Source organism: Oncorhynchus masou, chromosome 9 (genome assembly GCF_036934945.1).
Source record: "Oncorhynchus masou masou isolate Uvic2021 chromosome 9, UVic_Omas_1.1, whole genome shotgun sequence".
In the NCBI taxonomy this organism is placed as follows: domain Eukaryota; kingdom Metazoa; phylum Chordata; class Actinopteri; order Salmoniformes; family Salmonidae; genus Oncorhynchus; species Oncorhynchus masou.
In genome coordinates, this window is record NC_088220.1 from 27116328 (window position 1) to 27143928 (window position 27601).

The 27601-nt window shown below is 45.3% G+C and overlaps 1 protein-coding gene across 5 annotated transcripts; it reads left to right on the forward strand.

Annotated features, from left to right (window-relative positions):
* The first annotated feature begins 18 nt into the window (after nucleotides 1–18).
* Nucleotides 19–25999, forward strand: LOC135545763 (centromere-associated protein E-like). 5 transcript variants are annotated; one of them, XM_064973606.1, is made up of 20 exons: nucleotides 19–236; nucleotides 825–1040; nucleotides 1589–1736; nucleotides 2056–2955; nucleotides 3231–5681; nucleotides 5794–5913; nucleotides 5993–6148; nucleotides 6228–6344; nucleotides 7221–7343; nucleotides 7732–7785; nucleotides 8114–8380; nucleotides 10006–10116; nucleotides 10275–10523; nucleotides 10908–11487; nucleotides 11576–11706; nucleotides 11848–11901; nucleotides 12058–12288; nucleotides 12628–12762; nucleotides 18213–18278; nucleotides 25083–25999. In XM_064973606.1, the coding sequence occupies exons 2-20, from the start codon at nucleotides 859–861 to the stop codon at nucleotides 25581–25583; spliced, it is 6576 nt and encodes a 2191-aa protein (XP_064829678.1). In that variant the 5' UTR covers nucleotides 19–236; nucleotides 825–858; the 3' UTR covers nucleotides 25584–25999. The 5 variants fall into 5 exon arrangements, with proteins under 5 accessions (XP_064829678.1, XP_064829679.1, XP_064829681.1 ...); XM_064973607.1 differs by lacking the exon at nucleotides 10006–10116; XM_064973609.1 differs by lacking the exon at nucleotides 7221–7343.
* The last annotated feature ends 1602 nt before the right edge of the window (nucleotides 26000–27601 follow it).

Sequence of the window (27601 nt, forward strand, 5' to 3'; positions counted from 1 at the left end):
AAGATGGGGAGGGGGAAAGAAAGCAGGTGGCCTTTCTAACACAGACTAGCCAAGTCCTGGGCACTGGACATTCCCGGAAAGCTCAGCGCATGAAGGTCTCCATGGAAACGTCTGTCACAGCCACATTGAAAGGGTAAGAATTGAAAGCTCTTAGTAGGTTCCGCAGTAGAGACACCAGAGGACTGAGGGGACGGGAGGAGTCTAGACGGTGGACGACAACAAAGACTCTTCAGTATGTAAGTTACTTTATATTATCACAGCACTGTATTTTACAATTATGACTAACTTTAGGTACCTTGACAAAACAAACCCAACACAAGTACTTCCTCCTTCAGCTCTGTTCTGCAGTTCTGAGTTATCCATTGGCTTCACATTGCATTCATTCATTAGCTTAATCAGAGTTACGCAGTAACTTGGCTAACTGGGAGAGATAGGTGATGGGATGAGGGGGAGGGGCTTGTTGTGGTTAGGGAGAGGAGGTGGTGAGGTAACTTTAGACGCATGTCTGAAGCTAGTCAGCTACTTGCTGCAGCCGAGCTGCTGCTCTCATGATTAATGCAATTTGTGTGTGTGTGTGTGTTACACCACAGCAAAGGGTCAAGAAAGAGATGGAAGAGAGGACAAAGAGAGAGAAGCGAAGGGAGAGAAAGAGGGAGGTCAGAGAGGTATATAGAGAAAGAGGAGAGGAGAGGCAGTTTTTGAGAAAGAGAGGGGGGTGTGACTGAGGTTGGAGAAGGAGTGTGTTTGTTGGTTTGCTTCCGGACAGTGGATGAATGCAGGGAGATTATCAGTAAGGTTTCTGAATGGAAACCGTTGGTTTGCAGGTTCTAGAGAGAAGGTCACCCATGAACAACAACCATGGAGGGGAACATGATTACAACAGCGGGGACCGGAACCGGAGCTCACTCTGTAACCATGGTAACAGGTCCCACTGACACCCCGGACCTCCAGGTTCTGACCCACAGAGTGAAGCTTCTAGAGCACAGCCTGAGAGACAACGTCAGCTCCTTCACTGTGTCTGAGAGCGCTCTGCACAGCAGGTAAGGAGCAGGTGACATAGAGACAGGGATCATGTATCACACAGCTACAACATATGGCCACAACCATATCACATTGCACATCCTGTACTCAAATGCAGCTTACCAAGCAGCATTTTGCCATAGTAACAAACTGTTGGTTACCTCTTAGCATGATATCACTGTGTGGGGTTTATTTCAAACATTGCAGTCAGTAAGGTATGTGTGCACACTTCTATTTTCTCTTGGACTTATAACAGGCAAAAACAATTTGACACTAGGATGTCTCATCTCTGTTGAATGCTAATGTAATGCTATGCTAATCATGTAATGCTATGCTATTCATGTAATGCTATGCTAATCATGTAATGCTATGCTAATCATGTAATGCTATGCTATTCAAGCAATTATATGCTATTCATGTAATGCTATGCTTATTATGTAATGCTATGCTAACCGTGTAATGCTATGCTAACCATGTAATGCTATGCTAACCATGTAATGCTATGCTAATCATGTAATGCTATGAAAATGTAATGTGATCTAATGAGTCATGTTGTCCTCCTGTGCAGGATTAGAGAGTTGGAAGTGTCAGAACAGAGCCTGCTACAGAAGGTGGAGGACCTTACTTCCAACTCAGTCCTCCACTGCCCCAGCATGCTGCAGCGCCAGAGGCTGGATGAGCGGCTCCACACGCTGAGGGAGGAAGTACGCTCCATGGTGAGAGACAGAATTGAGCTTTACATGAGCTTCAATGAGGCATAGCAAACATATGAGTACTGGAAGCTGTACTGTACATGTAGTGTAAGCCTGTTATAACTCCGGTATTAGTGTAGTGTAAACCTGTTGTAACTCATGTAGTGTAGTGTAAGCTTGTTGTAACTCAGGTATTAGTGTAGTGTAAACCTGTTGTAACACAGGTAGTGTAGGGTAATTTATTGTAATTGTAAGAAGAAGGAGAATGCAGGGAGTATGTGAGTATCATAACTCTATTGTAGCTCAGGTGTAATTTATTGTAATCTCCCTGTCTCTGTCCCAGTCCCAGGAGAAGGAGCGTGGGGATTGTGTGTGGAGGGAGAGGCTGCGACGCTGCCAGGCCCAGCTCAGGGCTAAAGAAGAGGAGATGGGCCGCCAGTCTCAGTACTTTGAGCACTTTAAAAGCCAGCTGCACCACAAGCTAGGCCTGGCCAGAGACAGAGAGCAGGGCCTGCAGACCAGACTCTACCAGCTGGAGCGACCGGTTCTGGAGATGAACGTATCTGCTGCCACCTACATAGCCCCTGTCAACACAGCTAGCACCAACTCCGTTACTGCAGACAATGTCAAGTCCATCATGGTACCAACCTCAGGCCAACAGAGAACAGAGACAGAGAGACTGCCCCACCCAAGGGAGGAAGGAGAAGGAGAGGAGGAGGACGGTGAGGAGAAGACACAGCGGAGACACTACGGACAACAGCTCCAGCAGAAGCAGGGAGCGGATGATAGAGACATAGAGGGAGAAAGAGAAGGGGAGGAAGGGGAAGATGGTGAGAGTCTGGGGGGTGAGGCTAGACTGAGAAGCTTCATCCTCAGCCTCCAGGAGGACCTCAGGGTTCTGCTGGAGAGGGAGGAGCAGGGGCTGGCGGAGCAGAGGGGGCTGATGGAACAGTTGGAGGAAGTGCAGGAGAACAACCACTTCTTGTCCTGTACGTTGGAGGAGATGAGGACGGTGGTCCACAGACTGAAGCTGACAGAGAGCTCCCTGATGGAGGAGGTGGAGGAGCTACAAGAGGAGAACCAGAGACTGTGTCAGAGGCTCAGCCACACTCTGAGACAGACCAACCACAGCCTGGGTTCTACTGACCCCAGCCCTGTCTCTACCCCCAGCCTGGCTACCTCCCTGCCAAACACCCCTGGCCTGGGTCAAGCAGTTCCCTGCTCTGTGAACAACACTGACCCGGTGAGTGATGAGATGAAAGTTCATGTAGAGGGGACTCTGTAAATCAGTGTAAGAGTTGGAGAGTTAAGCCTCAAGAATGTGAATGATTACGATTATAAGCAAACCTTGTTTTAGGATTGTAAAATGGATTATAATGTGGGATTATCATGGGTCCAAAGTGGAATGTTGATCTGAGTAACTACAGAGGAACTAACGAGTGTGTCCGGCTTGCGTGTTTGAGACTGGGATCTGCTTTGTGATGAACCTCTAATGTTTAGTGTTCATCATCTATGCAGGTGAAGATGATCCCAGGCCAGTCTTCACTAGACACATACCCCTCTGCTCAACACCATGGAGCAACAGAGAGGTCGCAGGAAAACTCCACTCTGCCTCTGCCCCAGCCGGACCTCCTGAACCTCTCAGGCCACCGTAGCCAGAACCCCGGCCTCATATCCCTGGGTACTAAGAGCGTTGAGGGTCTGGGGGAGTTGACCCTGAGGGGCTGGTGTCCTGGTCCTGGGGGCTTCCCCTCTCTCAACCTGGAGGAGGGAACAAGCGAGGAGACTGAGGCCCTGAAAGAGGCTTACAGGAGCATGGGGGGCGACATGGACTCACTCCGGGACCACAGGGACCAGCTGGAGAGCACTCTACAACACACACAGGACCAGCTGCACAGGGTGACCGAGGAGAACGCCCGACTGAAATGTAAACTCAGGGCGCAGGGAGAAACAGGGGCCTGCGAGGTGGAGCAGGGGTCCTCGCTTATAGGCGAGAGCATGACAAATGTCCAGGAAAATAAGGTGTCAACTCAAAACCTCATACCCCAGAGTTTCAGAGAGCTCACTGCAACTCCATATCAGAATGATACTATCCTAGCCTTAGCCCAGGATGACCTGTCCATGTATGCCTTAGCCCAAGATGACCTAGCTCTAGCCTTGAACCAGGAGAACCGGGCCCTGGGCAGGCGTATCCAGGAGCTCCTAGCCCACATAGAGAGCCAGGAGGGGGAGAGTGAGAGGGAGCTAGTCCAGCTCAGGCTGCAAGTGTCCCTGCTAGAGAGGGAGAGCACCAGGCTGGAGCAGGAGAACCTGGAGCAGGGAGGTCTCATCACTGAGCTGACCAGGAAGACTGAGAATGACCTCAACACTATCATAGAGCTGCAGGAAAGACGGGTCGAGAGCGGTCAACTAGGCCTACAGCAGGGTGACAGTGGTTTGACCACTGAGTCAGAGTCAGAGTGCGGTCAACAGGGTGAGCATGCGTTCGGCTCATTGCACGCTCAACAGCGTCAACCCACAGTAGGGGTTGTGACCAGTTTACAAGGTGATCAGAAGCCAGGGTCAGTGAATAGTGGTGTACCACAGGTTGACCACACGGTTGAGTCAGTGTGTGGTCAGCAGGAGGACCGTTTGACCACGGAGTCAACGTGCAGGCTTAGAGAGAAGAGGGACGAGCTGATTGGTTATCTCAGTGATCTCAAAGAGGAAAGAGATCAGGTAGCCCTCTCACTTAGCAGTCAGACAGAGGAGAAACACCAGCTAACACGCTCCATGTGGGTTCTGAAAGAAGAACGTGACCAGATCCATAAGTCACTCTGTGCTTTAAAAGAAGAGAAAGAACAGCTGACAAGGTCCCTCTGTGGTCTGAAAGATGAGAGAGACAAGGTGACGCGGTCAATGTGTGGTTTAAAAGAGGAGAGAGACCAGCCAGTTCAGTCAATGTCTGGACTCCAGGAGGAGAGAGACCAGCTAGTTCAGTCAATGTCTGGACTCCAGAAGGAGAGAGACCAGCCAGTTCAGTCAATGTCTGGACTCCAGGAGGAGAGAGACCAGCTAGTTCAGTCAATGTCTGGACTCCAGGAGGAGAGAGACCAGCTAGTTCAGTCAATGTCTGGACTCCAGGAGGAGAGAGACCAGCTAGTTCAGTCAATGTCTGGACTCCAGGAGGAGAGAGACCAGCTAGTTCAGTCAATGTCTGGACTCCAGGAGGAGAGAGACCAGCTAGTTCAGTCAATGTCTGGACTCCAGGAGGAGAGAGACCAGCTACTTCAGTCAATGTCTGGACTCCAGGAGGAGAGAGACCAGCTACTTCAGTCAATGTCTGGACTCCAGAAGGAGCGAGACCAGCCAGTTCAGTCAATGTCTGGACTCCAGAAGGAGCGAGACCAGCCAGTTCAGTCAATGTCTGGACTCCAGGAGGAGAGAGACCAGCTAGTTCAGTCAATGTCTGGACTCCAGGAGGAGAGAGACCAGCTCTCGCAGTCTCTCTTCGGCCAAAAAGATGAGAGAGACCAGTTGATGCAGTCAATGTGTGGTTTAAAGGGACAGAGAGACCAGCTAACACAGACACTCAGCCGTCTAGAGCAGGAAAGAGACAAGCTGTCATCTCTCAGCCTTCAAACACGAGAGCGGTACCAGGTGGACCAGTTTGTCTCTGATCTAAAAGAAGAGAAAGAGCAGCTAGTTCAGTCAATGGATGTTCTGAGAGAACAGAGAGAACAGCTCACAGAGGAGAGAGACCAGTTGCAGATGGACGTCGCTACTCTACGGAATCAGCTGCTGTTGCAGGGGCGGAGCCACAACCAGCAGCCCTCAGAGAACCACGTTGGCAAGGCAACACGCACAGAGGTTGTGGCTACAGAGAGAGGGGGTCAGATGCCAAAAATACATGATGATGGTGATGTCACTCATAGATGTCTGGCCACGGTCTACTCCTACAAGACCATCCGTCTGGCACAGTCTGCACAGGTAGGAGGGAATCGTTGTACTTGTGTGAGTTGTTATGTATGTTGGCACTGAGTTCCTGTCAGTAGTAGCGTGTCGCAGGGTTGTGTGAGTTATAGCATATCCCCGTATCCAGGACCACTTGGGAGAGAAAGAGGGAACAGATTTGGAGCAGAGTGAACTGATGAGGGAGATCGAGTCACTGGGGTTAGAACTCAGAAGCTCACGAGAGGTACTGAAGAAGTCCCAATCAGAGGTGAGCGCTCCTTTCTTCCTGTCTTGGCCAATCAGAGGAGAGGTAAAGAACTATGACTGAACAGAATCTGTGTGTGCAGGCTCAAAGGTGGTACCGTGAGCTGGGTGTGTCTGAGGTCAGACGAGAGGAGGCTGAGAAGAGGGCGGGAAAGGCAGCCAATGAGGTGAAGGGGATGAGAGAGGAAACCAAGGAGGTGGAGAAGACAAAGAGGGAAAACCACACACTGAGAGCAGAGGTATGGAATAGAGAAAGTATCCCTCTCACTAACCACCATAGTCATGTCATGATAACCCACTGGCTGTGTCTGTTGTTAGTTGGGAGAGGTGAAGAGCAGACTATTGTGTCTGGAGAGAGAGAAGACCGATGCTCACTCACTGAGGATCAAGATCCAAGAGAAGTTCAGCTTGCTTCAGGCTGAACTCAAAGCCAAGGTGTGTGTTGCTTCAGGCTGAACTCAAAGCCAAGGTGTGTGTTGCTTCAGGCTGAACTCAAAGCCAAGGTGTGTGTTGCTTCAGGCTGAACTCAAAGCCAAGGTGTGTGTTGCTTCAGGCTGAACTCAAAGCCAAGGTGTGTGTTGCTTCAGGCTGAACTCAAAGCCAAGGTGTGTGTTGCTTCAGGCTGAACTCAAAGCCAAGGTGTGTGTTGCTTCAGGCTGAACTCAAAGCCAAGGTGTGTGTTGCTTCAGGCTGAACTCAAAGCCAAGGTGTGTGTTGCTTCAGGCTGAACTCAAAGCCAAGGTGTGTGTTGCTTCAGGCTGAACTCAAAGCCAAGGTGTGTTGCTTCAGGCTGAACTCAAAGCCAAGGTGTGTGTTGCTTCAGGCTGAACTCAAAGCCAAGGTGTGTGTTGCTTCAGGCTGAACTCAAAGCCAAGGTGTGTGTTGCTTCAGGCTGAACTCAAAGCCAAGGTGTGTGTTGCTTCAGGCTGAACTCAAAGCCAAGGTTGTGTTGCTTCAGGCTGAACTCAAAGCCAAGGTGTGTGTTGCTTCAGGCTGAACTCAAAGCCAAGGTGTGTGTTGCTTCAGGCTGAACTCAAAGCCAAGGTTGTGTTGCTTCAGGCTGAACTCAAAGCCAAGGTGTGTGTTGCTTCAGGCTGAACTCAAAGCCAAGGTGTGTGTTGCTTCAGGCTGAACTCAAAGCCAAGGTGTGTGTTGCTTCAGGCTGAACTCAAAGCCAAGGTTGTGTTGCTTCAGGCTGAACTCAAAGCCAAGGTTGTGTTGCTTCAGGCTGAACTCAAAGCCAAGGTGTGTGTGTTGACTAAATCTTTCTATATGTGTACTGTTTACCTGAATTTGTGATCGTTCACGCAGAGTGTTGCTCTGAAGGAGCTGAGTTCAGAGTACACATCTCTGAAGGGAGAGCAGGGCAGCAGAGAGGACTGGAGCAACACACTCACCTTACTGAGGGTGCGCTATGATGACCTCAGAAATAAGGTAAACTGCCTTTTGTCAGCTAAGATTGGTAAAGGTTACCCTTAAGTTTACCAATTTAGGTAGAAGGCATCCTTTTGCACAGATTTAGAATCAGTTTAATACTCTACCATCCCCGAATCCCGAGCCTTACCTGTTAGGAAGAAAATTAAAAACTGACTTGAGATCAGTGTCAAGGAGCAACTTCATCCGAGTCTGATAAAACCACAGCTCTCTGCTTAGAGTGATGTTTGTTCAAAGACATGCAGAATGAATTGTATTGGAAGAGAGCTTTTACAATATCAACAGAGATGTATTTGTGGTCAGTGTTCTTGGTTTACTGTAATGCTTTGTTGTTATTTCCAGTCAGTGTATTTCGTCTAATGGCTATGTCTCTCCTGACTTTCTCCAGTACAATGTTCTCCTGAGAAAGAGTCAGACGGATCTGGACATAGCTCCTCTAAAGGTGAGGGGGGTGGAGAATGGGGGTAGCCTGTTAGTCTGCTTTGATACATGGCTGTTTGAAGCTAAAATAAGATTTGGTGTTGGACTTGTTTTGACTGACAGCTGTTGTATCCAATGGCAGGCCATGCTGTAACGATTTGGTTTTGATTGACTAATGATCTGTCCAATGACAAGCCAAGCTGCCAGGTTTTGGTTTTGATTGACTAATGATCTGTCCAATGACAAGCCAAGCTGCCAGGTTTTGGTTTTGATTGACTGATGATCTGTCCAATGACAAGCCAAGCTGCCAGGTTTTGGTTTTGATTGACTGATGATCTGTCCGATGGCAGGCCAAGCTGTCATGTCTGGTGGTGAAGTGCCAGCAGAGGAACAGTCTACTGGTGCAGCTGATGCGAGCCCTGCGTCGGTATGGCTGCCTGGACTACAATCTGACCCAGGAGGCTGAGGACCTGCTTAATGACACAGCACTGCAGGACTACGCCAGCACCTTCACACCCCCATCCACTACAGCTCTGCAGGAGAACACCCTTCTCCCACCTGCAGCCTCAGAACGACCGGAGTGCTCACAGACCTCTGCTGCAGCCTCTGCAGCACAGGTAAGAGATGTGGTAACACAGAGGTTTTCAAACCTCTCCTCTCCAAACCTCTCCCAGCTGTTCCATATATTCAAGCTATTCCACAGCTAGTACACTGGATTAAACTTGTCAACTAATCAAGCCCTTAACTACTCGATTCAGGTGAGTTAGTGCAGGGCAACAACAAAATTGTGAAATTTCCGATCCCCGAGGAGAGGTTTGAAACGCACCACAGTAACACACCATATGTCACGCCCTGACCTTAGTTATCCATGTTTTCTTTATTATGTTGGTGAGGTCAGGGTGTGACAAGGGTGGTTTGTTTAGTTTTTGTATTGTCTCTGGGTTTTGAATGTCTAGGGGTTTCTGTAAGTCTTAGGTGTTTATATGTCTATGGTTGCCTAGATTGGTTCTCAATCAGAGGCAGCTGTTTATCGTTGTCTCTGATTGGGGGACCATATTTAGGTAGCCATATTCCTTGGGTATTTTGTGGGTTGTTATTCTATGTTTAGTTGCCTGTCTGCACGAGCCATATTAGCTTCACGGTTCGCTTTGTTCAGTGTTCGTTCTTTCATTAAAGAAGTATGTACGCTACCACGCTGCGCCTTGGTCTCCTCCATATGACGACCGTGACACCATACCACTGCACTGAACCACTAACTCATCTTAGTACAGTGTGAAACCAGTAGTGTAAAGTACTAAAGTAAAAATACTTTAAAGTAGTACTTAAGTAGTTTTTTTGGTTAATCTGTACTTTACTATTCATATTTTTGACAACTTTTATTTCACTACATTACTAAAGAAAATGATGTACTTTTTCTCCATACATTTTCCCTGACACCCAGAAGTACTCCTTACATTTCAAATCAAATGTTATTTGTCACATACACATGTTTAGCAGATGTTGTTGCAGGTGTAGTGTTTCTAGCTCCAACAGTGTAGTAATATCTAACAATTCACAACAACACACACAATACACACAACCTAAAAGAAAAATAATGGATTTAAGGAATATATAAATATTAGGATGAGCAATATCGGAGTGGCGTGGACTAAAATACAGTAGAATAGAATACAGTGTATAGATATGAGATGAGTAAAGCAAAAATATGTCAACCTTATTAAAGTGACTAGTGTTCCGTTATTAAGGCCTACCATTTTGAATGCTTAGCAGTTCAGGGAACTGGTCCAATTCACGCACTTATCAAGAGAATATCCCTGGTCATCCCTACTGCCTCTGATCTGGTGGACTCACTCAATAATGGAAAAGAGGTCTGAATGTTGCAGTGTGCCTCTGGCTATCTGTAAATAAAAAAGATAAAAGAAAATGGTGCCGTCTGGTTGGCTTAATATAAGGCATTTGAAATGATGTATACTTTTACATTTACTTTTGATACATGAGTATATTTAAAACCAAATACTTTTAGACTTTTACTCAAGTAGTATTTTACTTGGTGACTTTCACTTTTACTTGAGTCATTTTCTATTAACGTAACTTTACTCTTTCAAGTATGACAATTGGGTACTTTTCCCACCACTGTGTAGTACAGAAACATACCTCACACCAGCTGAAGGGGTTTATAACATAACACACCTGTGTAAGGGGTTTCCCTGGCCATCTCTGAGGGGTTGTGCTCTCTCCCTAGGAGCTGAGTAAAGCTGTGTCTGAAGGCAGTATGAGGGAACACTTCAGAGTGTGTGTGGCCACAGCAGACTACTGCCCCTCTCCGAACATGCCTCACACTCTACTGCCAATGGTAGTTGGATTTAGAAATATTACAACTCTCAGTTTCTGTGGCACACAGTATTCCGTCACAGAGCATTGTTTTAATTGATATAAATACATGACAACAAATGATATCTTGTTGCATGTCTTCTACAGTAGGCTTATATTATCCAAACATTTATGTTACAGCTGCCCCTTTCTGCGGGTGAATCAGTCCAAGTCACTGGACTTCCAGACAGACATGGGATGTACCATGCCGAGGTGAAAGGGGAGTCTGGCCTGGTCCCTGCCCGTTTCTTAGAGGAGAATGGGAGACCACTCATCCTGACTTCCCCCTCGCCAGAGAGATGTGCCAGTCGGACTAGGAAGCTGACCAGTCCAGGGAAGATAATCAACCTTCACCAGCAGTTGCAGAACACTCTCTCCAACAGCTACCAGGTAGGCCTATAGTACAGCTTCAACAAACTCTATGCTACCTACCTTCACACAAGTTATTTTAGATTTATTTAACCTTTATTTAGACAGGGAGTCAGACTGAGACCTAGGTCTCTTTTCCAGACGAGCCTGTATAGCACCACAATACACATCAAAATACAATAAACACTTTAAACTGCACATTCATATAAAAAACAGACACATATTAAATATTGAGTAACTTGTTTTCAACGGAAACCTCAGTTGTAGTAGAATTAAGTATCAAAACACACAATGCTATGCTAACCAGGCTTGAAGGACCGCACATGTATATTGTTTATGCACAAAGTCCCAATATAGTCTACACAACCATGTCACCTATTCTCTCCCTACGTTTTCCCTTCCAAGACCAGCCCCCAGGTTTACTCCAGTCCCCCTCCAGGACAGGGGTACTCCCCAGGATACCCCAACCCTGCTGCCCCCAACCGACCCAAGCATACCCTTGTAGCAACTACCCCTATTATTACTAGTACTAGTCTCCTATCTGCCACTGCCCCCACTAAAACTACCAGTGATGGTGCTACCTCTTCTAAGCAGACCCCAAACAGAGCACATCCAACTACCAGCCCTCCTGTCTACACCACCACCACCACTACTGCCCTTAGCAGTGGTAAAGAACCCCTCTCTAAAACTGGCTCTGCTGCTGCTACCTCCAATGTTACAACCCCTGTTAATACCCCTCCTACCACTGTGGCCCGGACTGTTAAAGCACAAACTACCACTGCCTTGTGGAACACTGCCCCCACCAAATCTGCCCCTCCACCTATTACCGCTGGAACTACAGCCCCCACCAAAATGGCCCCCATCACTACTGCTCTTCCCCTTGCTGAGTTGTCACGACTGCCTGATGAGGACCATTGCATCAAGAAGCCCCTCTCCAACCTCCAGCCTGAACAAGCTAAACCACCCAAACCCAGAGCTATACCAGGTGCAGTAGCCTACACAATACACACTGTTGACTGTACACTTGACGGAAAGCATACGTGTCTGATTGTCTTTGGTCCCGCCCCTCTTAGAACCTCCAGCTGAGGTGAGCTCTGTTGAGGTCATCAGGACGGTGGGACAGAGCAGCCTCATGATTGGTTGGGAGAGACCGCCACTGAATGAGCTGGGCTGCAGCAACGGAACCTTTGTGTATGGATACATGGTAGGCTGCTCCTCTCGCCTTGGATACATTAGAATGTAAATGGATGGCTTTGGTGTTCATTCGGTGCTCTGTGTATGCCTTGCTCATCTCTCTCTCTCTCTCTCTCTCTCTCTCTCTCTCTCTCGCTCTCTCTCTCCACAGATCTATGTAGAAGGGGAGTTCCACAAGTCTGTCATGAGCTCTGCATGCACGAAGGTACGGTATGAAGCAGTCCTTTGACAACATGCTCCACCTTTCCTCCTCCTCTTCCTGTTCTAATGAAGCAATAATGTTCATCACTGTGTGTGGTGTCTCTACGTATCATCAGTTGAATGGTTGAAGATGACAGTGTGTATCTGTCCTCTCTTTCAGTGTATTCTGGAGAATCTGGATCTGTCCGGCCCGGTCCACATCAGTGTTCAGACCCTGGGCTCCAACGGTCTCTATGCGGAGAAGGTCCACCTCATCTACAGGGGAAAACACGCCCAGTTTAGGACAGATCACATCCGTGTCAACACAGCTTCTGCTGCTCCCTGCACAGACCCTGCCTACCGAGACTGCAGGACTCCGCCCACACACCGACACAATGGCTCCACCCAACCAGTGAGTTCTACAGACATGCCCACTTCTAAATTGACACACCCACCACATAATCACTTTTGCCCTGACCATTTTGGGAAACTTACCCTGACCCAACGTTTTAATCTTTTACTGCATATTTTCAGCCACACTCTCTAGTTGAAACCTTACTCACCCGACTCAGCAAGTCCAACGGTCTTGATGTGTTCCTTTTCAGTTACTGTGTTTCATTGAAATCTGTATGAAATAATGAAATGTGATGCATTCATAAATATCTACATTTACAGTCATCTCTTCTTGGCTTGTGTATTAATGTGTGTGTGTCTGTGTGTGTACTATGCGTGTGTGTGGCGTGCCTTTCAGCTTGTGGCCATCTACAACTACAACCCTCTGAAGGACAGTCCTAACCTCCACCCCAGCAGAGAGCTGGCCCTGAGAGAGGGAGACACCGTCATGCTGCTAGGCAACCCACGCAACGACGGCTTCTGTCAGGCCGAGGTGGGCCAATCAACAACATCCAGTCAACAGTCATTTACCAATCAACTTGCCGAATTAACTTGTAGCTTGAATCTCTTTATATCGGATCATCATGTTTATGTACAGGGCATTCTGGAAAGTATTCAGACCCCTTGACTTCTTCCACATTTTGTTACGGCCTTATTTTAAAATTGATTAAATTACATTTTTTCCTCATCAATCTACACACAATACTCCATGATGACATAATGAAAAACAGGTTTTTAGAAATTTTAGCAAATGTATTAAAAATAAAAAAAACAGATACCTTATTTGCGTAAGTATTCAGACATTAGCTATGAGAATTGTAATTGAGCTCAGGTATATCCTGTTTCCATTGATCATCCTTGAGATGTTTCTACAACTTGATTGGAGTCCACCTAGGGTCAATTCAATTGATTGGACATGATTTGGAAATGCACACACCTGTCTATATAAGGTCCCACAGTTGACAGTGCATGTCAGAGAAAACCCAAGCCATGAGGTTGGAGGAATTGTCCGTAGAGCTCCGAGACAGGATTATGTCGAGGCACAGATTTGGGGAATGGTACCAAAAAATGTCTGCAGCATTGAAGGTCCCCAAGAACATAGTGGCCTCCATCATTCTTAAATGGAAGAAGTTTGGAACCACCAAGACTCTTCCTAGAGCTGGCCGCTCGACCAAACCAAAAGGCACCTGAAGACTCAGACCATGAGAAATAAGATTCTCTGGTCTGATTAAACCAAGATTGAACTCTTTGGCCTGAATGCCAAGCGTCACGTCTGGAGGAAACCTGGTGCTGTGGGGATGTTTTTTCAGTGACTAGTCAGGATCGAGGGAAAGATGAACGGAGCAGAGTACAGAGAGATCCTTGATGACAATCTGCTCCAGAGCCGTCAGGACCTCAGACTGGGGGTGAAGGTTCACCTTCCAACAGGACAACTACCCTAAGCACACAGCCAAGACAACGCAGGAGTGGCTTCGGGACAAGTCTCTGAATGTCCTTGAGTGGCCCAGCCAGAGCCCGGACTTGAACCCGATCAAAAATCTCTGGAGAGACCTGAAAATAGCTGTGCATCGATGTTCCCTATCCAACCTGACAGAGCTCGATCTGCAGAGAAGAAGGGGAGAAACCTCCCAAACAGAGGTGTGCCAAGCTTGCAGCGTCATACCCAAGAAGACATGAGGCTGTAGTCGTTGCCAAAAGTGCTTTAACAAAGTACTGAATAAAAGTTCTGAATACTTATTTAAATGTGATATAAATGCAAAAATGTATTTAAAAAAAATAGTTTTGCTTTATCATTATGGGGTATTGTGTGTAGATTGATGAGGAGAAAAACTATTGAATCCATTTTAGAATAAGGTTGTAACGTAACAAAATGTGGAAAGGGTTGAGGGGTCTGAATGCTTTCTGAATGCACTGTAATTGAACAGATCTGTGTCTGAGATATCTAACAGACTACTATCTAACCAGACTGCTATCTTACAGACTGCTATCCAAACAGACTGCTATCCAAACAGACTGCTATCCAAACAGACTGCTATCCAAACAGACTGCTATCTAACAGACTGCTATCTAACAGACTGCTATCCAAACAGACTGCTATCCAAACAGACTGCTATCCTAACAGACTGCTATCCAAACAGACTGCTATCTTACAGACTGCTATCTTACAGACTGCTATCCAAACAGACTGCTATCCAAACAGACTGCTATCTTACAGACTGCTATCTTACAGACTGCTATCCAAACAGACTGCTATCTTACAGACTGCTATCTTACAGACTGCTATCCAAACAGACTGCTATCCAAACAGACTGCTATCTAACAGACTGCTATCCAAACAGACTGCTATCCAAACAGACTGCTATCCAAACAGACTGCTATCCAAACAGACTGCTATCTTACAGACTGCTATCCAAACAGACTGCTATCCAAACAGACTGCTATCTTACAGACTGCTATCCAAACAGACTGCTATCCAAACAGACTGCTATCTTACAGACTGCTATCCAAACAGACTGCTATCCAAACAGACTGCTATCTTACAGACTGCTATCCAATTAGACTGCTATCTTACAGACTGCTATCCAAACAGACTGCTATCCAAACAGACTGCTATCTAACAGACTGCTATCTTACAGACTGCTATCCAAACAGACTGCTATCTAACAGACTGCTATCCAAACAGACTGCTATCCAAACAGACTGCTATCCAAACAGACTGCTATCTTACAGACTGCTATCCAAACAGACTGCTATCCAAACAGACTGCTATCTTACAGACTGCTATCCAAACAGACTGCTATCCAAACAGACTGCTATCTTACAGACTGCTATCCAAACAGACTGCTATCTTACAGACTGCTATCTTACAGACTGCTATCTTACAGACTGCTATCCAAACAGACTGCTATCCAAACAGACTGCTATCTTACAGACTGCTATCCAAACAGACTGCTATCCAAACAGACTGCTATCCAAACAGACTGCTATCCAAACAGACTGCTATCTAACAGACTGCTATCTAACAGACTGCTATCTTACAGACTGCTATCTTAGACTGCTATCCAAACAGACTGCTATCCAAACAGACTGCTATCTTACAGACTGCTATCTTACAGACTGCTATCCAAACAGACTGCTATCCAAACAGACTGCTATCCAAACAGACTGCTATCTTACAGACTGCTATCCAAACAGACTGCTATCCAAACAGACTGCTATCTTACAGACTGCTATCCAAACAGACTGCTATCTTACAGACTGCTATCTTACAGACTGCTATCCAAACAGACTGCTATCCAAACAGACTGCTATCTTACAGACTGCTATCTTACAGACTGCTATCCAAACAGACTGCTATCCAAACAGACTGCTATCCAAACAGACTGCTGTCTTACAGACTGCTATCCAAACAGACTGCTATCTAACAGACTGCTATCTTACAGACTGCTATCCAAACAGACTGCTATCCAACAGACTGCTATCCAAACAGACTGCTATCCAAACAGACTGCTATCCAAACAGACTGCTATCTTACAGACTGCTATCTTACAGACTGCTATCCAAACAGACTGCTATCCAAACAGACTGCTATCCAAACAGACTGCTATCCAAACAGACTGCTATCTTACAGACTGCTATCTAACAGACTGCTATCTTACAGACTGCTATCTTACAGACTGCTATCCAAACAGACTGCTATCCAAACAGACTGCTATCCAAACAGACTGCTATCCAAACAGACTGCTATCTTACAGACTGCTTTCTTACAGACTGCTATCTTACAGACTGCTATCCAAACAGACTGCTATCTTACAGACTGCTATCCAAACAGACTGCTATCCAACAGACTGCTATCCAAACAGACTGCTATCCAAACAGACTGCTATCCAAACAGACTGCTATCTTACAGACTGCTATCTTACAGACTGCTATCCAAACAGACTGCTATCCAAACAGACTGCTATCTTACAGACTGCTATCCAAACAGACTGCTATCTTACAGACTGCTATCTTACAGACTGCTATCCAAACAGACTGCTATCCAAACAGACTGCTATCTTACAGACTGCTATCTTACAGACTGCTATCCAAACAGACTGCTATCCAAACAGACTGCTATCCAAACAGACTGCTATCTAACAGACTGCTATCCAAACAGACTGCTATCCAAACAGACTGCTATCCAAACAGACTGCTATCTTACAGACTGCTATCTTACAGACTGCTATCCAAACAGACTGCTATCCATACAGACTGCTATCCAAACAGACTGCTATCTTACAGACTGCTATCTAACAGACTGCTATCTTACAGACTGCTATCTTACAGACTGCTATCCAAACAGACTGCTATCCAAACAGACTGCTATCTTACAGACTGCTATCTTACAGACTGCTATCCAAACAGACTGCTATCCAACAGACTGCTATCCAAACAGACTGCTATCCAAACAGACTGCTATCCAAACAGACTGCTATCCAACAGACTGCTATCCAAACAGACTGCTATCCAAACAGACTGCTATCCAAACAGACTGCTATCTTACAGACTGCTATCTTACAGACTGCTATCTTACAGACTGCTATCCAAACAGACTGCTATCCAAACAGACTGCTATCTTACAGACTGCTATCCAAACAGACTGCTATCTTACAGACTGCTATCTTACAGACTGCTATCCAAACAGACTGCTATCTTACAGACTGCTATCTTACAGACTGCTATCCAAACAGACTGCTATCCAACAGACTGCTATCCAAACAGACTGCTATCCAAACAGACTGCTATCCAAACAGACTGCTATCCAACAGACTGCTATCCAAACAGACTGCTATCCAAACAGACTGCTATCCAAACAGACTGCTATCTTACAGACTGCTATCTTACAGACTGCTATCTTACAGACTGCTATCCAAACAGACTGCTATCTTACAGACTGCTATCTTACAGACTGCTATCTTACAGACTGCTATCCAAACAGACTGCTATCTTACAGACTGCTATCCAAACAGACTGCTATCCAAACAGACTGCTATCTTACAGACTGCTATCTTACAGACTGCTATCCAAACAGACTGCTATCCAAACAGACTGCTATCTTACAGACTGCTATCTTACAGACTGCTATCTTACAGACTGCTATCCAAACAGACTGCTATCCAAACAGACTGCTATCCAAACAGACTGCTATCTAACAGACTGCTATCAAACAGACTGCTATCCAAACAGACTGCTATCCAAACAGACTGCTATCTTACAGACTGCTATCTTACAGACTGCTATCCAAACAGACTGCTATCCAAACAGACTGCTATCTTACAGACTGCTATCTTACAGACTGCTATCTTACAGACTGCTATCCAACAGACTGCTATCCAACAGACTGCTATCCAAACAGACTGCTATCCAAACAGACTGCTATCCAACAGACTGCTATCCAACAGACTGCTATCCAAACGACTGCTATCCAACAGACTGCTATCCAAACAGACTGCTATCCAAACAGACTGCTATCCAAACAGACTGCTATCCAAACAGACTGCTATCTAAACAGATGACTATCTAGCAGACTGATATCTAAACAGATGACTATCTAGCAGACTGCTATCTAAACAGATGACTATCTAGCAGACTGCTATCTAAACAGATGACTATCTAGCAGACTGCTATCTAAACAGATGACTATCTAGCAGACTGCTATCTAAACAGATGACTATCTAGCAGACTGCTATCTAAACAGATGACTATCTAGCAGACTGCTATCTAACAGATGACTATCTAGCAGACTGCTATCTAAACAGATGACTATCTAGCAGACTGCTATCTAAACAGATGACTATCTAGCAGACTGCTATCTAACAGATGACTATCTAGCAGACTGCTATCTAAACAGATGAGTGCAGCTGTACTGTAGATAGCTTACTGAGTGACTATGTGTTTCAGGTGAATGGCAGACGAGGTCTGGCTCCTGTGGCGTTACTCGAGGAAGTTCCTGTTCCAGACAGACATGTAAGCCCCGCCCTCCCCAATCTTCTCCTGAGAGAGGAGCAGATGATAGGCCACTGCACCTGCCAATCAGAGAGAGAACAAGATGATGGGCCACTGTGGCTGCCAATCAAAGAATGCTTACCTGCAGAGAGATTATAGTGGCCAGAGTTAATGACATCGTCAAACACTGCCTGCTTGTGACACAAATGTTCATAACCACTCGCTGCCCAAAGTCATTTGAAATGGAAGGCTACAGTAGAGCATCAGCCTAAATGTGAGAAGTTGTGTGGCCCAGTTTGACATTGTACTTCGATGGACAGTTCCTTATAGCCTACATAATACTCACTGAGATTGTCGAATCACCTCTAACAAAATTATCTCGAATCACCTCTATCAAAATCCCCACTGTTCTGTGTGTAATCTCTCATGGACAGACACACGTAATATAGCTGGTATTGTAGTGTCTGTCAACAGACTGTGGGATGCGACGACTATCAAGGAACTTGATCAGTGATTTTTCATCACTGACCATTTTGGACAAATCACGATTTCACATCTTTCGAATTTCGGAAGGGGAGGGGACATTTGGCCCATAGACTTGCCTGTAACTTGCAACGGCGGCTGGAGCTACTGCCCTGCTTCCGCTGCTTGCTCTAGTCTCTTTTCAAACAAAATCTTCTCCCAGAAAATAATTGAGTATCTAACACAATTATGCAAGATTGTTTATTCTGGGTACCCAAGATTATTCTGTATGTGACAAGTGTCAAAAAGGTCAAAGGTTGGCCTAATGGATCTGACAACCTGTCTGATATCAGGTACATTCATGGTAATAAAGCTCGGCCATTTTACTGGATCCTTTATCAAGCCAAATAGGATAAAAAGAGGTCCATACCAAGGACTTGGATATTTCAGTTCTTTGTCGTTATACACTGAACAAAAATATAAATATAAATGCAAAATGTAAAGTGTTGGTCCCATGTTTCACGAGTTGAAATGAATGATCCCGGAAATGTTCCATTCACATAAAAAAATCATATCTCTCTAATTTGGTGCAGAAATTTGTTTTACATCCCTGTTAGTGAGCATTTCTCTTTTGGCAAGATAATCCATCCACCTGGCAGGTGTGGCATATCAAGAAGATGATTAAACAGCATGGTCATTACACAGGTGCACCTTGTACTGGGGACAATAAAAGGCCACACTAAAATGTGCAGTGTTGTCACACAACGCAATACCACAGATGTCTCAAGTTTTGAGGGAGCGTGCAATTGGCATGCGAACTGCAGGAATGACCACCAGAGCTGTTTCCAGAGAATTCAATGTTTAATTTCTCAACCATAAGCCGCCTCCAACATTGTTTTAGAGAATTTGGCGTGCGGTTTGCTGATGTCAATGTTGGAGGGTTATGGTATGGCGGTGGGATTATGGTATGGGCAGGCATAAGCTACGGACAACGAACACAAGTGCATTTTATCTATGGCAATTTGCATGCACAGAGATACCGTGACGAGATCCTGAGGCCCATTGTCGTGCCATTCATCCGCTGCCATCACCTCATGTTTCAGCATGATAATGCACAGCCCCATTACGCAACGATCTGTACACAATTCCTGGAAGTTGGAAATGTCCTAGTTCTTACATGACCTGCATACCCACCAGACATGCCACCCGTTGACCATGTTTGGGATGCTCTGGATTGACGTGCACCACAGTGTGTTCCAGTTCTCGCCAATATCCAGCAACTTTGCACAGCCATTGAAGAGGAGTGGGACAACATTTCACAGGCCACAATCAACAGCCTGATCAACTCTATGCAAAGGAGATGTCACGCTGCATGAGGCAAATAATGGTCACACTGGTTTTCTGATCCACTCTGATACTTTTTTACGGTATCTGTGACCCACAGATGCATATCTATATTCTCGGTCATGTAAAATAAATGATTTAGGCCCTAACCTATTTATTTCAATTGACTGATTTCCTTATATGAACTGTAACTCAGTAAAAGCATAGAATTTTTTGCGTGCTGCATTTCTATTTTTGTTTAGTGTATTTACAAAAGCCAATCATGGTTGTTCATCGAATCATGAATTTGATTGAGGTCTGAGATGTTCTACTGTAGAATCTAATCACTCGATGAAGACGTCATTCAGATGGATAGAAATTTGTCACGGATATATATTTTTTGAGATGATTAAAGAACTGGAGGTATGCCATTGGGATGAACAGTACTGTATGGGTGCCTGTGGCTGTGGGTATCCGTCTCCTTTCATTTCCTCAGTCTCTGTCTACAGTCTAACTGAAGTTAATAACCTTTAACTTTTCTGTTCTGATCTGAAATAGAGAAAATACATTCTGTGTGAGACACGTGACTACTACATACTTGTCCCGCCTCTGATTGTGGGAACGACCATGGGGCCCCAAATGTATTTCTGTATCACTCTGTGCATATGATGTCATTAGATTTCCTAATGATTTCTTTAGACTGTATTAAGAGAATACATGTTGAGATGACATCAGATATAGTAGTAGTGTGTCCTGTATTTTCTGGATTATACTGCGGTGTACAATCTTGATTTTACCACTAGAGGGCAGTCATCGCAAACTTTCCAACATGCTACTCTCAATAACCAAATAAATCTGTGGCAAGAGTGCCTTAATAACCACCTGCTGTGGTCTGCTGCTGTGTGAACTCCTCGAGGTGTAAAACCCCATAGCTCAGCAGAAAGAAAGTGTGTGTATGTGAGGATTCCCTAACACGTCTACATGTAAGTGTTTGTCCATAACACACAGTGGGAGTTTTGATATACAATCATCTGGGGAGAGAGTTGCTCAATAGTCCCGAAACAGAGAGGAGAGGAGATAAGAACACGTACACCCTCATCCTCAAACCCATACACCAACACACACACAGCCGGGCGACAACAGAAAAGAGAGAACTTGGTGAATGAGGTATGGGTTGTGGAGGAACTGCAGCATACATTTTTGTTGAGTTATAAAATAAAGTCAAAAAATGATATATACCCATTCATTCTTGAATAATTTAAGGAAGGAACCCTTTTTATAATGTTAGCCTAAAATGATATACCCAAATCTAACTGCCTGTAGCTCAGGACCTGAGCGAAAAGGTGCGGAAAGTGCAAATCAATCCCAGAACAACAGCAAAGGACCTTGTGAAGATGCTGCAGAAAACGGGTACAAAGTATCTATGTCCACAGTAAAAACAAGTCCTAGATTAACATAACCTGAAAGGCCGCTCAGCGAGGAAAAAGACACTGCTCCAAAGCCGCCATAAAAAAGCCAAACTATGGTTTGTAACTGCACATGGGGACAAAGATTGTACCTCTTGGAGAAATGTTCTCTGCCCTGATGAAACAAAAATAGAACTGTTTGGCCATAATGACCATCTTCATGTTTGGAGGAAAAAGAGGGATGCTTGCAAGTCGAAGAACACTGTCCTAACTGTGAAGCACGGGGGTGGCAGCATCATGTTGTGGGGGTACTTTGCTGCAGGAGGGACTGGTGCACTTCACAAAATAGATGGAATATTACGTGGATATAGTGAAGTAACATCTCAAGACATCAGTCAGGGAGTTAAAGCTTGGTCGCAAATTGGTCTTCCACATGGACAATGACCCCAAGCATACTTCCACAGTTGTGGCAAAATGGCTTAAGGACAACAAAGTCAAGGTATTGGAGTGGCCATCACAAAGCCCTGACCTCAATCCTATAGAAGATGTGTGGGCAGAACTGAAAAAGTGTATGCGAGCAAGGAGGCCTACAAACCTGACTCAGTTACATCTGCTCTGTCAGGAGGAATGGGCCAAATTTCACCCAACTTATTGTGGGAAGCTTGTGGAAGGCTACCCGAAACGTTTGACCCAAGTAAAACAATTTAAAGGCAATGCTACCAAATACTAATTGAGTGTATGTAAACTTCTGACCCACTGGGAATGTGATGAAAGAAATAAAACATGAAATAAATCATTCTCTCTACTATTATTCTGACATTTCACATAATTGAGATAAAGTGGTGATCCTAACTGACCTAAGACAGGGAATTTTTACGAGGATTAAATGTCAGGAATAATGAAAAACGGAGTTTAAATGTATTTGGCTAAGGTGTATGTAAACTTCCAACTTCAACTGTGTATATATATATATATATATATATATATATATATATATATATATATATTGTTTTTTTCTTCAAATTTTCAAACAGTACATTTATATTTTCCAACGGGCTATACATTTGGGTGAGGGATGTTTTTTCTCACCTGAATGATCTGAATCTAGGATTACAGGGACTCTCTGCAACTATATTCAATGTGTTGGACAAAATTGAGGCTATGATTAAGTTGGAGCTCTTCTCTGTCTGCATTAACAAGGACAACACACAGGTATTTCCATCATTGTTGGATTTTTTGGTCTGCAAATGAACTTCAGCTACGGACAATGTCAAATGTGATATAGCGAAGCACCTGAGTGAGCTGGGTTCGCAATTACGCAGGTACTTTCCCAAAACGGATGACACAAACAACTGGATTCGTTATACACTCACCAATATCTGAACAAGAGAGCCTCAATAGAGCCTTGCAGCAAGCGGTTCTGTGAAAATTGAATTTAATCAGAAGCCACTGCTAGATTTCTGGACAGGGCTGCGCTCAGAATTTCTTGCCTTGGCAAATCGCACTGATGCCTTTGAACGTGTGAAAGTGGAAAGTGGATTCTCTGCCATCACAGGCATGAAAACTAAATACAGCCACAGACTGTGTGGGGGAAATGATTTAAGTGAGACTCTCTCCAATACAACCCAACATTGCAGAGTTATGTGCATCCTTTCAAGCCCACCCTTTCTCATTAACCTGTGGTGAGTTATTCACCATCTTAGATAATCAAATAAGGTTTTATATGTAAGATGGCTAAATAAAGAGTTAATTATTGATTATTATTATATTATTATTTGTGCCCTGGTCCTTTAAGAGCTCTTTGTCACTTTCCACGAGCCGGGTTGTGACAAAAACTCACACTCATTCTTGTGTTTAATAAATGTGTGTGTGGCAGGATTACAATTATGGCAAAAAACATTTAATTTAATTTAACATTTAAGAGTGGCTGACCCTGGTGCTAGAGGGGGTACGCAGCTGGAGGTTGAATGTTTGAAGGGGTACGGGACTATAAAACGTTTGGGAAGCACTGCTATAGAGGTTAACTTAGAAATACCTAATGAGCTCAGTTCAAGACTAGTGCAGCTGTCTGTAGAGCTGTGCACTCCACTGTTGCAGCCTGGAGAAACCCCAGATCCTGGAGACGCTAGTGACACAGACATCCCACACTCCTAGCACAGGGTGTGTTTGAAGGGTGTTGTTTACAGGCTGTTTACTCTCTGTATGGAGACTCCCGTAGTGAAAACCTCAGGGTCATCATGTTGTCCTTATAAAACACACCTGGGACAACAGAGCAGTGTAGAACCCTCCTCGACTGGAGTTAATGAAGGCTGATTAATGAAGACATGCTTGTTAATGTCAGAGGATGGCAGAGAGAGATGAAGAGGAGAATTTGGTGGCGATCTGGATGAAGTCAGTTGTGTATGCTTCACTACTCTTGCAAAACCTTGTGCATGTGTTTTTATGGCCAGTGCCTTCAGAAAGTATTCACACCCCTTGACTTTTCCAAATGTTGTTGTTGTAACAGACTGAATATAAAATTGATTCATTTGAGATTGTGTGTCACTGGCCTAGACACATCACAGAATAAATTTCATTAATGAAATCTGTGTGCAATAATAGTGTTTAACATGAATGACTACCTCATCTCTGTACCCCACACATACAAGTATCTTTAAGGTCCCTCAGCCGAGCAGTGAATTTCAAACACAGACTCACCCACCAAGTTGATGTTTACCAATGCCTCGCAAAGAAGTGCACCTATTGGTATATGGGTAAAAACAAACAGACATTGAATATCCCGTTGAGTATGGTACACTTACCAATTACACTTTGGATGGTGTATCAATACACCCAGTCACTACAAAGATACAGACATCCTTCCTAACTCAGTTGCCGGAGAGGAAGGAAACCACTCAGGGATTTCACCACGAGGCCAATGGTCACTTTAAAACAGTTACAGAGTTTATTGGCTGTGATAGGAGAACACTGTGCATGGATCAACAACATTGTAGTTACTTCACAATACTAACCTACATGACAGAGTGAAAAGAAGGAAGCCTTTACAGAATAAAAATATTCCAAAACATGCATCATGTTTGCAATATGGAACTAATGTAAAACTGCAGACAATTTGGCCAAAAAAATGAACTTTATGTCCTGAATACAAAGTGTAATGTTTGGGGCAAATCCAACACATCACTGTTCAAGCATGATGGTGGCTGCATCATGTTATGGGTATGCTTGACATCGGCAAGGATTAGGGAGTTTTTTGGGTTGAAAAGAAACGCAATAGACCTAAGCACAGAAAAATCAGAGGAAAACCTGGTTCAGTCTGCTTTCCAACATGTTTTCACTTTCATTATGGGGTATTGTGTCAATTGAATCCATTTTGAATTCAGCCTGCAGCACAACAAAATGTGGAGTAAGTCCAGGGGTATTAATGCTTTCTGAAGACACGTGTGCGTGTGTGTGTGTGTCTGAGTGACGGCAACATCTGGGCCCCGGCCCCAGTAGGGATTCTGGGACATGCTATATAACGCAGACAGGCCCCTCTGGAACCTTCCTCACAGTGTGTGTGTGTTTATCTGCACATGTTGGAAAATATGTTTGTATGAACGAGAGCATATCTTTGTCAATTTGTGTGTGTGTGTAGCAGTGCAGACAGACAGCTGACAGCAGGGTGCCCCCAGGAGGGGAAGAGGGGGAGGTGTACGAGGAAAGGAGTAATTGTGGAGGTCCCACAGGGACCCTGTCACCCCATCAAACCCACAGTGATGTGTCCCAAGGGGGATATGGAGACTGGGTGTCTGGAGCTCCAGTTCCAACCCTTCAGGCAGAGCTCGCTGCTCACACCCCACAGTCCAGCTCCCACAATGTGCTTCCCCCTGCAGCATGTCTGGGCCACCCAGCTGGATGGAAGTTGTTTTTTGGACAAAAACTGTTAATAAACATGGTTCCATGTAGGGCATCAAAGGCTAATTGGTTTTCTGATGTTGTTTTCAGTCAAGCAATCATTTCTTTTCATGTCAATCTCTGTGTGTGTGTGCGTGCGTGCGTGCGTGCGTGCGTGCGATACCATATGTGTTTTGAGAATGTAAATAAGCTTTTCTGTCGTGATGGGCTTCTTTTGTATTTTTGTGTGTGTTTGCAGTGACTTCATTTCTTGGTCCCTCATCCCCCCCCCTCTCTCACTCTGTTTTGTTCTAGTCTTAACTGTCGATCTTGGCGTGTGTTATATTTAGAGGCAGGATGCTATCGGAGCTTACAGCTGTGTGTGATTCTGCTCAAACAGATCAACTGCATTCAAAGCAATCTCTTCTCTCTCTCCCTCTCTTTCCTTCTATTCCCTTCCCGCCCATATATAGTTTAACGATCCCACTCTCCCTCTCTCTATTCCTCTCCCTTTTCGCCTCCCTCTCCAATCTTTATCTTACCCATTCCCCCAACTTATCTGTTCTCCTTTTTGTTTTTATCCATCCCCTTCAAACCATTCCTTAGCCAATTTCTTGCCTCTCATCCACCCCCTCAGCACCTGTTCCACCACCTCACCCCCTCAGCACCTGTTCCACCCCCTCACCCCCTCAGCACCTCTTCCACCCCCTCAGCAACTGTTCCACCCCCTCAGCACCTCTTCCACCCCCTCAGCACCTGTTCCACCCCCTCAGCACCTGTTCCACCACCCTCTTCCCCCCCTCAGCACCTCTTCCACCCCCCCCCTCAGCACCTGTTCCACCCCAGCACCTCAGCACCTGTTCCACCCCCAGCACCTCAGCACCTGTTCCACCCCCTCAGCACCTCTTCCACCCCTCAGCACCTCTTCCACCCCCTCACCCCCTCAGCACCTCTTCCACCCCCTCAGCACCTCAGCACCTCTTCCACCCCCTCAGCACCTCAGCACCTTCCACCCCCTCAGCACCTCTTCCACCCCCTCAGCACCTCTTCCACCCCCTCACCCCCTCAGCACCTCTTCCACCCCCTCAGCACCTCTTCCACCCCCTCAGCACCTCAGCACCTCAGCACCTCTTCCACCCCTCACCCCCTCAGCACCTCTTCCACCCCCTCAGTTTGATTTCCAGGACCACCCATATATAAAAATGAATGCACGCAAGTTGCTTTGGATAAAAGTGACTGCTAAATGGCCTATGTATATATTTATTATTATTATAATATTAAACAAAATGTTTAAAAACATGTATATTTCTTGAATTGGTATGTAAATGTATCCTTAATCGTAATTAATGAATATTAATTAAGGATGTAATAGAAAATGTTTATGCATTTTATGCAAATTCCCCGTCAACAATTTCTACAGTTAATAACCACAAACAGAGAAGCTGTATGTAAACAACTCCTCCCCTTTTCTCTAGTCCACTCATCTGTTCTCTTCCACTCATCTGTTCTCCTCCACTCATCTGTTCTCCTCCACTCTTCTGTTCTCCTCCCTCATCTGTTCTCCTCCCTCATCTGTTCTCCTCCACTCATCTGTTCTCCTCAACTCATCTGTTCTCCTCCACTCATCTGGTCTCCTCCCTCATCTGTTCTTCTCCACTCATCTGTTCTCCTCCCTCATCTGTTCTCCTCCCTCATCTGTTCTCCTCAACTCATCTGTTCTCCTCAACTCATCTGTTCTCCTCCACTCATCTGGTCTCCTCCCTCATCTGTTCTTCTCCACTCATCTGTTCTTCTCCACTCATCTGTTCTCCTCCCTCATCTGTTCTCCTCCCTCATCTGTTCTCCTCAACTCATCTGTTCTCCTCAACTCATCTGTTCTCCTCCACGCATCTGTTCTGTTCTCCTCCCTCATCTGTTCTCCTCCCTCATCTGTCCTCCTCCCTCATCTGTCTTCCTCCCTCATCTGTCCTCCTCCCTCATCTGTTCTCCTCCACTCATCTGTTCTCCTCCCTCATCTGTTCTCCTCCCTCATCTGTTCTCCTCCACTCATCTGTTCTCCTCTACTCATCTGTTCTCCTCTACTCATCTGTTCTCCTCCACTCATCTGTTCTCCTCCACTCATCAGTTCTCCTCCCTTATCTGGTCTCCTCCACTCATCTGTTATCCTACCTCATCTGTTCTCTTCCACTCATCTGTTCTCCTCCACTCATCTGTTCTCCTCCACGCATCTGTTCTCTTCCACTCATCTGTTCTCCTCCACTCATCTGGTCTCCTCCCTCA

Excerpts from the sequence above, each read along its gene's own strand:
- LOC135545763 (XM_064973606.1), top strand. The coding sequence starts at position 859 with ATGGAGGGGAACATGATTACAACAGCGGGGACCGGAACCGGAGCTCAC. Across the intron at positions 11,707-11,847 it reads CCTTTGTGTATGGATACATG|ATCTATGTAGAAGGGGAGTT; the intron begins GTAGGCTGCTCC and ends CTCTCTCCACAG. Across the intron at positions 18,279-25,082 it reads TTCCTGTTCCAGACAGACAT|CAGTGCAGACAGACAGCTGA; the intron begins GTAAGCCCCGCC and ends GTGTGTGTGTAG.